Source organism: Colossoma macropomum, unplaced genomic scaffold (genome assembly GCF_904425465.1).
Source record: "Colossoma macropomum unplaced genomic scaffold, Colossoma_macropomum, whole genome shotgun sequence".
Lineage (NCBI taxonomy): Eukaryota > Metazoa > Chordata > Actinopteri > Characiformes > Serrasalmidae > Colossoma > Colossoma macropomum.
The window spans coordinates 16,001,730-16,015,058 of record NW_023494807.1 but is presented as its reverse complement, the minus strand read 5'-3'; the positions used below and the strand labels follow the sequence as shown (position 1 = coordinate 16,015,058).

Genomic DNA, 13,329 nt, shown 5'->3' with positions numbered 1-13,329 from the left:
AATCATGGCAAAGAGGTTATTGGAGAAAAGATCTCATTAAAGCCTCTAAGTGTACATTTCCAGCAGCTTTCTCCTCTGTGCTGCCGTTGGCCACTCATGTTCTGTGTGGACCCAAGAAACGAAGGGGGGCTATGGAAGGAGCATGATTCATTGTTTGAAAAAGATTAAAAACACACTTTTCCTTTTTTTCTTCTTTTCTGCACAAATTATTGTAGAAACAACATTTAGGTTTCTCAAGCTCCAGTTTCACTCATGATAAACCCTTTTAAACACATTTATTCCTGTGACACAGTGGGGTTTTGTCATCAAGCAGATTTTCTCACAGATATCTTCAAGTGAAAGATTGTGGAGTGTGTGAGCCTCATCGCTTGTGTGCCTATGTAGCAGCAGGTCACAGGCATCAGTATACTGAGTCTAAAAATTTTGAGATTTTAAAAATCGTGTAGTGTCTGCTAGGCATTATCATGTAGGTGCACTTTGTACTTTTATGATTATAGAGATTGTAGTCCATCAGTTTTGCTGCATATTATGTTAGCCCCCCCTTTACCTCATTCATCAATGGTCAGGACCCTCACGACAACCTCTAAGTAGGTATTATTTGAGTTTTGGACCATTCTCACTCACAGGTTAGTGTGTATGTGCTGCAATAAGTGAATCACACACAGCAGTGTTGATGGGGTTTTAGAACAGCTCAGGGTCACTGCTGGACTGAGCATAGCCTACCAGCCAACAGCATCCTGTGGCCAGAAACTGACCACTGATGAAGGACTACACAAAATGTGCAGCAACAGATGGGCTTTTGTCTCTCAATTTACATCTACAACATGTAACAACAAGGTAGGAGTGTCTGATAGAGTGGACAGTAAGTGGACACTCCAGTAACACTGTGGCGTCGGATCCACTTATATCAGCACAACACATACTAATATCTCACTACCATGTCAGTGTCACTTCACTGCTGATCCATGACCCAAATAATACCTGCTCAGTGGTGGTCCTGTGGGGGTCCTGATCATTGCCAAATGGGTTAAAGAGGAGCTTATAAATTATGCAGTGAAAGAGGTGGACTACAGTCTGTAATCATAGAATTGCAAAGTGCGCCTAAATGGTAAGTAGAACTGATTAAATGGACAATGAGTGTAGATACAAGGAGATGTACCCAACAAAGTGGGTGTGTGTACATGAAGATTTCTAGGTCACACTTGCTTTAGCCAGGGATAATGTAACTGTTCATTAATGCTATGGGGTTATTGTGTAGTCGACATTTAATTAGCTTCTTAGCTAATATATTTATGCAAAGTACATCTACCAGCGTACAGAACCTCCTGTGTGTTTTTCAATTATTAATTATAATTTTCTTTAAATTGGCTCAAGGACCCTCTCTCTCTCCCTCTCCCTCAGGTGGATCTGGGTTTCCTCCGATATGTCTCGGCTATAGGAACCCAAGGAGCCATCTCTAAGGAGACAAAGAAAGCCTACTATGTGAAGGCCTATAAAGTCAGCATCAGCAGCAATGGAGAAGATTGGATCATGGTGAAGGATGGAAACAAGCACAAGGTATGAGTCTAAAGAAGATCCTCTTGTGGTGAAAACTATAATGACAGAAGGGCAGGGGTCCCTCATCCTCTTGCTGGAGATCCCCTTTTAGGACATTCGTCAGTGTAGTGTTGGTATATGAAAGCTCCTCTTCAGTGCTAGTTCAAATAAAGTCAGGACAGCCTTAGTAACAACATGTCATGGACATTTAACCCTCTACTGCAAGCATTATGAGAGCAATTACGAAATAAAAAATATTCAGTTCACTTTTCTTGCATAAAATGATCCTTGATTTATTTTTTCTGACCCGATTATTAAATTAAAAAACATAAAATAAAATGGGGTCCTTTTGGAGTATGTTGCCTACAGGCAACATTGTGTGACAATGGGGAAAAAATTACACAGAGCCGTGTTCCCTGAAGTAGTGAGACCTGGCTTGTGACTGGCTAAATCCACAATGTTGCTTCTAGACAACAAACATATTTCTGCAAATTCTCATAACAAAAAAAAATTGTATTGAATGTTAAAAAAGAGGTTTAAAAGTGCCCGCTAAGAGGTAGTATGACCAAGTACATGCTTTTTATTGACTTATGCAAAGTCCTCCATTTTTTGTTAACCCTATCGTTGTCTTTAAATATATGTATAACGTTATTGTAAAGTGAGGAAAATGAGTTTGTTGCCCTGAGGCAACATTGTGCACTCGAGGGTTAAATGCTACATTTACAAACATTAAAATGCATATTTCATTATAAACCCACAGCTGTTTTTCAGCATTTTTGAAATGTTTTTTGCACTATGCATGAAAAAATTTGGGTGATTGTAGGTTTGAAAAGACACACCAGCTCTCAGAAAAGTGCATTTCTCAGCCTCATTTGAAGGAACCTATAAGGGTACAGCCTTCGAGAAATGCAGTCTTCTAGAAGGGCACCTTTGGCTTTTTGTCTAATTTCTTCAGTGGACCTAAGATGTGTCAGGTGTAGTTGATTTGGTTTGGTTTTGCATTGAATTTGATAGAAGATAGGTGATCCATTGACTTGATTCAAATATGTATGTCATTTCCACATGAATAGATCATATTATATCAACACAGTTATGTAATTGGTTACAAAGAAACCAGAATGTTTTTCTGAATATATGAGTTTGTGTGCGGTCTGTGAATGATGTATGGGTGTGTGTTCTCTCCCAGGTGTTTCAGGGTAATACAAACCCTACTGATGAGGTGCGCTCTCTCCTCCCTAAACCCACCCTGACACGCTATATTCGGATACGTCCTCTGACCTGGCAACATGGCATCTGTATGCGCTTTGAACTGTATGGCTGCAAAATATCAGGTACCAAAACAGAAGCAGACAAAAACACACAGATATCACGCAATTGTATATACACAAATGCGCACACAGCAGAAATGCCAGCCTCCAATGTGTGTAAAAAATGGCTTTTGAAAGTGATGTAACTAGGGAGGGAAATCACGAGTCAGCAAAGTGAGAAACAATAACCTTCTCAGTTCTATGGTATGTGTGTGTGCTTGTGTATGTGTGTGACTCGGTACACTCACTGAAATAAGCTTATATTTTCTATTTCTCTCTCTCCCAATCTCTCTCTCTCTCACAGACTTTCCCTGCTCCAGTATGTTAGGGATGGTCTCTGGTCACATTTCGGATGCTCAGATCTCTGTGTGGCCAGAGATGGAGAGAGGGTGGTTACCGGAGCAGGCGAGGCTGCTGACCGGCCGTTCTGGCTGGGTGTCTCATGTCCCGCAGGGCCTCACACACACCCCGTGGCTGGAGCTGGATCTTGGGGCAACCCGCTGGGTCACCGGAGTCATCGTACAGGGAGGGAAGCACCGAGACAAGAGTGTGTTTGTCAGACGCTTTAAGCTGGGCTACAGCATTAATGGATCTGACTGGAGCTACGTACGGGAAGAGAATAGCACCAAAACTCAGGTTCGGGGGGGAAGGGGAAAGTAAGAAACTGTAGCCCTTCAATATTTACACCTGAACAATTTAACAATTCAGTTTGTAGTTTGTGTTAGCGATACTCAGGCACAGAGCTGCCCAGTATGTGTCCCACAGGCCAAAGTTTGCTAAAGAGAGTCTGAATTGGTCCACCAAAAAAAAACACAATCCCACCACCGCATCCAATGAGAGAATAAAGATTATTTTATATATATATAGCTTATATACATTATGTGTATGTCTGTGTGTCTGGCCTGTGAGGGACTGGTAACCTGTCCAGGGTGTTTCCTGCCTTCTGCCCAATGAGCGCTAGGATAGGGCTCCAGCACCCCCGTGACCCAGGAGGATAAGCAGCTTATATGATGAGTGGGCTTATATAGATTAGTAAATTCTTATTAGATAGCTTATTTTCCTTGTAAAATTGCATGTTTTTTGGCCCTTGACCCACCATAAATACTAACTTTTACTACACCCACATATAACTTTCAGCCCAGCAGTGACTTGTGTAAAAACCCTCACAGTGTCTCAGACCAGCACAACACACACTACCATGACACTGCTATGCTGGTGTCATTGCTGTGCTGAGAATAGTCAACTGTCCAAATAATGTCTGCTCAGCAGTGGTCTTGTTGTGATCACTTTCCATTTATTCATGGTGTAGAAGGGGCTGATTGTGCAGCAACAGATTAGCTACAGTCAGTAATTGTAAACCTGTAAAGGGCACCTGGTAGATGTACCTAATAAACTTGCAGCTGGCTCACACACAGAAAGGAAAGGGAGAAAAGATAAAGAAGAGACTCGTTCTTTTTATCTCATCCCTCTCTGCTTCTCTCTTCTGTTCTCTGTGCAGACGTTCTCAGGAAACCAGAACCACGACACCCCAGAGGTGCGTTCCTTTTACCCTCTGATGATGCGTTTTGTGCGATTGTATCCCGAACGCGGTGCACCTGATGGCATGGGGCTCAGACTGGAACTGCTGGGCTGTGACCTAGAACGTGAGTGACCAAAAACATTCAACCAACAACGCAGCCAAGCATACATACTATAAAACCAATCACAATCAAAGAAACAAGCACAGATTTGAGCACCCGTGGTGGCAGACAAAGTAGTCCACAAAACTTTGAGTGCAAGTGATGAATCTGTTTCTGAAAAACTGTAGTAATCTGCCATGACTGCATTTACAAATGTTGCAATATTTAACTTGCATTACTTACCACCATAATACAAGCATTTCTGAGTTCAAATACAAAATTAAATAGCAAAATGAATAATAAAACTGTGTCGGTGAAACAAGTGAACACTCATTTTTCAATTATGTCCATGCAGATCCTCTGAAAATGAAATATCCTTAAACCAGTGCTGTACAATGTATCAATACTCTTACATGAGATAGGAGAAAGTAATCCTCTGTAAAAAAAGATCACAGTTGCACGCATGTAATAGACCTACCTGTGTGTGTGTCTAAGTGCTCAAGGAATTTGTATTCAGTTATTCAGTCAGTTGTTCATGAGCTGTTAACTATGTGGTCTGTGCATTATCAAACATTTCCCCACTGCCCAAGGCATTTGCTTAACTATAGTCGTGTGAGGTTAAGTTCTAATACAATCCATAAGCCCAAAAGTTTTTTAGTTGGGGGCTGTCCTGTAATACGTAAAGCTAGCAATGATTTGAGTTTTACATTTTGCCTGCTGAAAAAAATATCACCTCAAAGACTCTGGATTCAGGAGCTTAGGCACCCCCCTTCTGTACCTATTGCTTTGGCTATCCTTAGCCTATAGACCATCTTTAGCCTGTTTTTAATAATAATATGCTGAATGAAAAATCACATATTAAATAACATCGAACATTACTTTTAGATTATAAACTACTTCGCTTTAAAATTTATGATTTCAGCCATGTGCATTACTGCTGGTGTGAGTTTCCTCTCATTTAAAGATACAGAAAAAACACTACTTGAGTGCTAATAGTGGGAATGAGTTATTGTGGATTCCCTGTACATTTCACAAAACGAACATTATATAAAAAACAAATTATTTTACATGCTCCTTTTTTTCACAGTTAAAACGACAGTTTGTTCCTTATTATATGGAGTTTTAACACTTTTAACTTTTGTGGCATCAGCGCTACTCAAAATTTTTACATGCAACTCTGCTTAAACACTGTTGTGTACCTTCTTTTCCAGAGACCACCACTCCTCTTGCCCCAACCACTCCTCTTCCTCCTACCACAACAGTGGTGGTAACCTCCAGTGCTCCAGTAATCAGCCCAGACACCACGACCGTTGCCATGCTGACGGAAGACTGTGATGACGAATCAGCAAATTGTCACAGTGGAACAGGCACAAGTGAAGATTATGAGCCAACAGGTAATACATACACTCCAAGCAACACCCACAAACACTCAAACAGAAACACAAATGTACTCACAAACACCTACATAAACAGTGAATTCTGTGTTCTGTCTATCTGCTTATAACTATTTGTCTGTCATTTGACAGCAAATACCACAGCAGAGGAGCCAGTACTGGATGTAGACATGGTACCAGGTGAGGAACATTACATACATCCACACTCGCTCACAAGCTGCTAGAATGTACATTAACAGGATCAACAAGGATCGCTGATGTAAAGCGCTGCTCTTGTGAAGCATTGAAAGCTATTTCACTTCTAATGGCCCCCTTGTGGAGAATTTTCAGCCTGCTAAACATGAGTGAGTCAATCAGTCAGTTAGTTACAGGCCAGTTGTATGAGTTACTTTGCATTTAAAAACACATACAGAGTGCAAATGCAATGAAGACATTCGTCGCTCAGGAATGATTATGATATAATCAAAAGGGATTTAAGCAGGAATGCCTCCTAGTGCTAGTGCAGACACACTGAAGATTTAGACACTGGGTTGGCTGTTCCTAATTGGATATGCCCCCTTAGGCTAAAATGCTAAGAATTCCCATTTCCAGACATAGCGACATAGCGGCTCAATCCCGTTGCAGAAAATAGAAAACTTTGCTCATTTCCTCTGAACCCTTGACACATCCATTAGTGGATATTCGTGTCATTGTGGCACAGTATCAGCAATAGGTGGTTTAAAATGGCTGGTCATGAAAAACGTTACACTCAGCTGAAAGGTTTGTCATTTACAACTGCAGCATGGGTTTTCCCAAGTGGAGGAGGAGACAGGAAGAGAGGGACAGATTTGTTTTTGTGTTGTGGGATCAGGCCACACGCATACACACCCAACATATCATGTTTGGTGTTCCAAATAGAGCTCTTTCAGTCTCTATTTCTGTCTGCTGTGTAGTCTGGAAATACGTAGTGTTTTTAGACCAAATCTTTGGAGGCACACTGTCTGAGATACTCTCATTCTTTCTATTGCTCTCCTTCTCTCTCTCTGCAATTTATTGGCCTGAGATGCATCTTTTAAACATATTAATGGCAGAGAGATACATGCAAGGCATTGTATGGCAAAATAGTCCCCAAAGAAATCATATATTTTCAATTTTACCATTATTAACAGGACACATAACAACTCAGAAGGTATGTGTAGATTCAGTGGTGGTTTTGGTAAATAAAATGGCTATATTTATGTTGTAAACATTGTGACGTGACCCTGGTTCCTATCACCACCACAGTAAAGAAATCAGAATCTCTGTCACTGAATTATGCAGAAATTTTGACATCCTGTGCTCAGTGTGTAGTGAATGTAAGGGTATTGCTTAGGGACCATGTGGAAGGGCATGCAGCTTCTGAGTGAACTCTTCATTGATTCACTTATTTTTTCCCTGTGCAAAGACCTCTTGAAGCTCTTTACTGCCCCCGTGAGGTGCTTTGAAGAACTACACAATTTATCCCCAAAATTATCAATATAAAACAGTTACAGTTAAACTGTCTCCAGTCCTCCTTTGATTGCATAAAGCTGGTCTGCAAGGAGAAAAGTCTCATTTTAGCTTTTTGCAAGTGAAGAAATTAAGAACAGAGCTGGTCGAAGATGCTATTGCTGTGTGCCACTGCATTAAATTAAAAACAGCAGACCGCAGTGCTCTTTCTATTGTAATTCCACAATCCTGTGTTGACCAGAGGATTTTGGTCTCTCTTTTGAGCTCCTCTCAGTTTTCCTTCCTCCCGTTCTTATGGAGTTTTTCCTGCCACTGTCGTCCTTAGCTTGCAGATTTCTGTCAAGCTATTTTGGTGCAAAGACTATTGTAAAACATACTGTGTAAATAAATTGAATTGAATCAGAAAATAATTGCGAGCAGATGTGGACCAAGCTGGTCTTTAATGAGCAGGTATTTGCCTAGAATGGAGATGTTTCTCAAGCTCTTTTGATCATAAAAATACTTTATCATTTATGAAATGAAGTTAGCTGAAAGTGCTATAGAAGGTTCAATTTTTGTTTTTGTGTACCTTGTGTAGAGTTCATTTGGTTTGACTGTGATTTTGGCTGGACTGATAACCCCTCCTACTGTGGGTGGATACCGGAAAGCATCGGAGGAGTAAACTGGCTCGTACAAAGCAATGGCAAACCCTCTGATCTCCAACTGCCCAAAGTGGATTACAGAGGTGAGATTTTACTTATCATTTATGCAGAACTAAATTACACAGTATTACTTTTTTGTTCTGCTGTACTATTCCAGTTTAATTATATAATTAAATATTTAATGAATTAGTAAGCAGGGTTTCCGCTACATAGTTATGGTGCCGGATAGGGTGTTTGGGAAATGATATTCCTGACAAATGTGTAAAATTCCAGTCATATCATTGTATAAAACCTACACTGTGTTTCCACATGACATGAAAGGCTAGTCCAAATGTTACCTATCACTTATTCTCCAACAGCCTCTTACAAAAGCATTCTGTTGGTTTATTGCTGCTTAAAAAATATATATCTAAAGGTTCTCTACTGCTTGAGATGCACTCGAGTTTTAATGCAGTAGTTAGGGCTTGAACAGCAAACCTGAGAACATTTATCTGTCTACTTTTGTTTATCGCAGAAGATAATGTGAAAATGTCTTTGATTGTAAATTATTAAATTATGTTTATGGACAAAAAACGTGAGCATAGCCTTTAAATGTTTGAAACAGAAAATGCAAACTGCCATGGCTTTCACTATCCTAACATTATTTACTTCAGCAAATTCCTACATTCACGAATAAGGGCGTGCCATTTTGACCTTTTTGAGGCGTGGAACTGTAGCATTGGTGAAAAATAATGAAGAGACAAAACTAAAATAAACCTGAAATAAAATAAACTTTATTTGCATTACTATCTTGGTGCTCGGGTCAGGAATGGAGGCCTGGAGTCCAGGGGGAAGAATTTTAATTTGCCAGCCTTTTGGAGATTTTATCAGTCAAACACCTTTATTTAATGGCTAGCAGAAGCTCTTATACTAACACTTACTTACACTAGGAATTACATTGATATTAGATTTTCTATATTTGTGTATTTGAGTCTTAAATGACCTACGAGTTTACTAGTTATTATAGAATTACACCACACTTTTATCACAGACTTCTAAGGGTTAACTGTAAAATACGTCTAAATGTGTTTTATTATGTGAACTCATCGCTGGTTATGTTTGTGTATCATCAGGGGAACCAGGAAACTTCATCTACACTGCACTGTCCACAGACATGCTGCACCCAGTCACAGAGAGAGAAAAAGAGTTAGAGACAGAGATTGCGTCGGAGAAAGAGGGAGGGATGGAAACAGAAATAACAGCAGAGGCAGAAAAAGAGAGAGAGATGGAAGAAGACAAAGAAAGGGTGGAGAGAGAAAGTAAGTGGGCGCGGTTGGTTAGCCTGCCGGTCACAGCTCCTGAAGAAGACCTGTGTGTATCATTCTGGTACCATTTTACTGGAGAACACACAGGAACTCTACATATCAGACAGAGGAGAAAGGCAGGTGGAGAGGAGGAGGAGGGGAAAAGAGGAGAAGATCAAGGAGAAAGAGTTGAGGGAGAGAAAGATGAAAGAACAACAGAAGAGGAAGTGCTCCTGTGGAAGATGGACAGGCAAGAGACCGGCCGCTGGAAGGAAGGAAGAGTCCTGATGCCACATGCTGACGCACCATATCAGGTAACCATGACAACACACCTGAGTATTGAATGTACTCTATTCAAACATGCATCATTTCCACATTTACAAAAATAACACAATTATTGGCAAACTGGAAGACAAAGTTGTACTGAGGGAATATATTTTATGTACAGTGTTGACTTTCATTGTACTTTATCTTAACGTCACCTGTCTGTCCTTGTGCACGTGTGTTTGTGTTAGGTGATCATTGAGGGTGTGGTTGACGGCGCATCAGCTGGTCATATCTCTGTGGATAATATAAGAATTATTCCCGTGAGATCCGCAGAGTGTCAGGGTAAGTCCAGCCCTTCTTTGTTCCTCCAATTCTTGAGCCCTTTTCACACTCAGACCCTGTTACATTATTGCCATACTTTTACCGCTAATGTTCAGACTTTGATTGATTAACACTTGCAGCACTTAAATGGTATTTTACTATGATACACATTGATCAGGACGTGATGTCCTCCAGTGTACTGGTTTAAATTCTTCATAACCATTATACCGATATGCCACAAAAACCACTGATAGCACCACATACTAACAGTGAAAGCCATGCTAACTTGTTTAAACCTAATGTGTTTATCTGAGTGGCTGAGTCAGGGGTGTTTTAGTCACATTTGAAATGAAAATGGAAACGCAGACTCTCACCACCTGCTGTCTAGTCTGAAGAAGTCCACTTTGTTTTCAAAGCAGACATACAGGAATGTTCAGCCTTTGCCTTAATCTTAGCCTAACATGGACACTAAAATGTTTGCTGTGCTTCTACCACCTGAGAAGCCGCCTGACTAGGCTGAGGTGATAAACCATGGATCATGGAATTCGGTACTAAAGCATGTATGATTGTAACAATACAGAGTGTATGAGGAGTACAGATGAGACAAATGAGTTGAGAAATTGGATGATGCTGAAGTTGGCTTTTTATTTGAATTTGACATTCTTCCTTAAAAGGTGCAGCAGTTACATTCTGGCACCTGTGTATGTGCCAGAATGTAACTGCTGCTACATTTAAGGTGGAACAGAAAATTTGAACAAAAACCTGCTGAAAAAGAAGCCCACTTCAGCTTTGTAGAAACTCAGATGTGATGCCGGGCCTGTCAGGCAAATATTAGAAATAAATATTGACACAGGTTTATCCCTATATTGGTTTACTTAAACACCTTTAGTGGTTTTATTTGTATACCATGATATACACCAAAACTGTCAGACATTTTCATGATACCATGATACAGATTTGTGGCCTAGTCTTCAGCGTGACTGGCTAGTAGTTCTTACATTTCTGAATTATGTACAAAATACAGTCGTACAACATTTTTCTCTCATGAAAACTGAAAACATGACTGTAAAAACAAGATTTATTAGAAACATTTACCTTTGGCAGCAATGCTGCATCGCCTTTGTGCTGTAGCAGCTTGGAAAATGAAGGAGCAGTGTTTCTGCTCGAGTGGTATGCCAGTAGAAACATACAGTGTGCACCTTTGTGACGTTTTCCACTCATGAAAACTGAAAGCTTGAATTTAAAACCAACAGAAGGAGATACATTAGTCAACTTTCCTAGTAATGTATCGGGTTCTGCTCACACATTAACCCTTCCAGGAATTGTACTAGAACTAGGTACTCAGTCTCATGCCCTTCGATTGCCATGTTAATTTTACCAGGGTTTCGACGCCGGCTTGTGTTCACACTTAACCAGATTAATTACTGTTGAATTCTTGTGTAAGAGGGGCTTTATTCTCTGATACCATCTTGTATGCATCTCCCATCTTTACAAGAAAGGCAATGACTATTCCTTTAAACCCCTCAGGATGCTTCCAAATAGAAACTTCTTTACATATCTGCTTTCCTTAATTTATCTTGATTTGGTATGATGTGGATCCACGTGCTAGTCAGCGCTGCTGTTATGTTTAGTGGGGCCGTGGGCTACAGATCAGGCCAATTTTAAGGAAAACAGATAGCAATAGTTTCATTCAACTATTCTGGCACACCCCTACTGTTTCTCAGACCAATCTTCTACCAGCCCACTCCTCCCCTTCCTTCCACAGTCCTTCTCTTACAGTAAGACATCACCCCCTGCTGGTAATTCCACATATCGGCTGTGTCAAAATCCATTTTTTTCTGTGTTTATTTCCGATCCAGGAATGACTGTTGATGAAGTTAAGCCTGAGATTGGTATGTCACCTTTTGCATCACTGGACTCTTTGTTTTATGTAATGTAAACTTGTAGCATTTGATGGAATATCCTATAAGAAATCTTACGTGACAGTTTTGCAGTGCTCCAATAATGGAATTGCTGGCTGATCATTTTTATGTACATATCTGCCAATACCAATGCATATACATTTGTAAAATTTAGGGAATACATATACCTGGATTAGCATTTTGGTGAAGCTTACACATTCATAGAGGGTTAAAAATACAGGAAAATAAATAAAATGCAGATATAGCACATTAGCCCAACATCGCCTAAACCTGAGGTCGCTAATAGGCGGACCGCGGTCCGAGTCCAGACCCAGACGCTGTCCTATGCGGACCTGGACCTATAACCGATAAATTATGGAGCATTCTTTAATTTAGATGGGGTGGTCCTATTTTAATCAGCGTAACTTTTTTAGCCTTTACGGTAGCGGTTTAGCGGCCCGGGGGACTCACAGACCAATCGCATGCGTTGTAAATATCACACGTAACGCTACTCAGCCAATCAGATCCGTGCATTACGATGAGCACTGAGACTCGAGTGAGTGACGCATGCACAGGGGAGGGACGAGGCGAGAAACAGCAGTCTGAGAAGAAAGTGAGTCAGAGGGAAGTTATTTCTCATGGCGTGATCTAAAAAGAGAAAACTGACAGTAAATGTTTTTGAAATATTACTGAATTGTACTTTATTTGATTTGACATTCAGTTGTTGACTGTATAAGATGTTGATATCCCTACTAGGCTACTTCAGTTTACAGTATATAGCACTGAGTCATAATTCAAGTTAGACATTATGATGTTCCGGACCTTTGCTTGTGGAAATTATCTCTAACTGGACCTTACTGAATTTTAATTAAATACCCCTGGCCTAAACATTCTTCTCATCATCAAATATTAGTTTAAAATATAAGTCTCAAATAAACATCTGGTTGATGCCAATATTTTTTTAAACCCGTTATCTGTGAATACTGAAATTATTTCACTATAATCATCACACATTGTTCCCCGTTTGCACATTGTAGTTGATCAGTTAAGACATGATTTAGGGTCTGAAGTTTGTTTCTTAAGTTTTGCACTGGAGCTACACGGCTAAAGTAGCTAAATTATGGTTTATATCCAGTTATTAGCATTATGTTAACTGCATGGCTAAATCATACACTTGCCTCAAACTATGTGGAATTGTTAAATTCTCAAATATGCTTGCTTATTGTCGCTGTCTAAAAAAAACAATCTCTTTTTTTTCAGTTTTTATTTTTCTTCAGCATTTGAGCCCAGCTGTCTTTTACACTGTGTGAAAATGTAATGAATGGGCTAGTAGAAGTGCTCCAAAATTTGCTTGAAATAAAATGTCTTTACACTAACTTACATTACATTTACATTAAAACTGAAGGCTGTTTTGCCTTCTTCTTTGAAGTTACCATTTTGGAGATACTTCTTTTTTTTAAAACAACAACAATATGTAGTTTTTGACACCGTATGACATACAAGATGGCTACTATTTTGTAGGTATGTGCCATAATTTTGTCAGTATAGGATTTGACTAGTTTCATGAATGTTTATTTTGGCTGAAAACATTTT

At 39.9% G+C, this 13,329-nt stretch overlaps 1 protein-coding gene across 2 annotated transcripts in view; it reads left to right on the top strand.

Annotated features, from left to right (window-relative positions):
- Window positions 1-13,329, top strand: part of LOC118796839 (neuropilin-1a-like) — a 43,554-nt gene that overhangs the window by 27,054 nt on the left and 3,171 nt on the right. Inside the window, exons 7-16 of one of the 2 annotated variants that reach the window (XM_036555976.1) lie at window positions 1,402-1,557; window positions 2,723-2,867; window positions 3,148-3,479; window positions 4,342-4,486; window positions 5,674-5,856; window positions 5,989-6,036; window positions 7,901-8,047; window positions 9,077-9,561; window positions 9,763-9,856; window positions 11,695-11,727. In XM_036555976.1, coding sequence (XP_036411869.1) covers window positions 1,402-1,557; window positions 2,723-2,867; window positions 3,148-3,479; window positions 4,342-4,486; window positions 5,674-5,856; window positions 5,989-6,036; window positions 7,901-8,047; window positions 9,077-9,561; window positions 9,763-9,856; window positions 11,695-11,727 — 1,768 coding nt within the window. The remainder of the gene's footprint in view (window positions 1-1,401; window positions 1,558-2,722; window positions 2,868-3,147; window positions 3,480-4,341; window positions 4,487-5,673; window positions 5,857-5,988; window positions 6,037-7,900; window positions 8,048-9,076; window positions 9,562-9,762; window positions 9,857-11,694; window positions 11,728-13,329) is intronic. The other variant, XM_036555977.1, reaches the window with a different exon arrangement.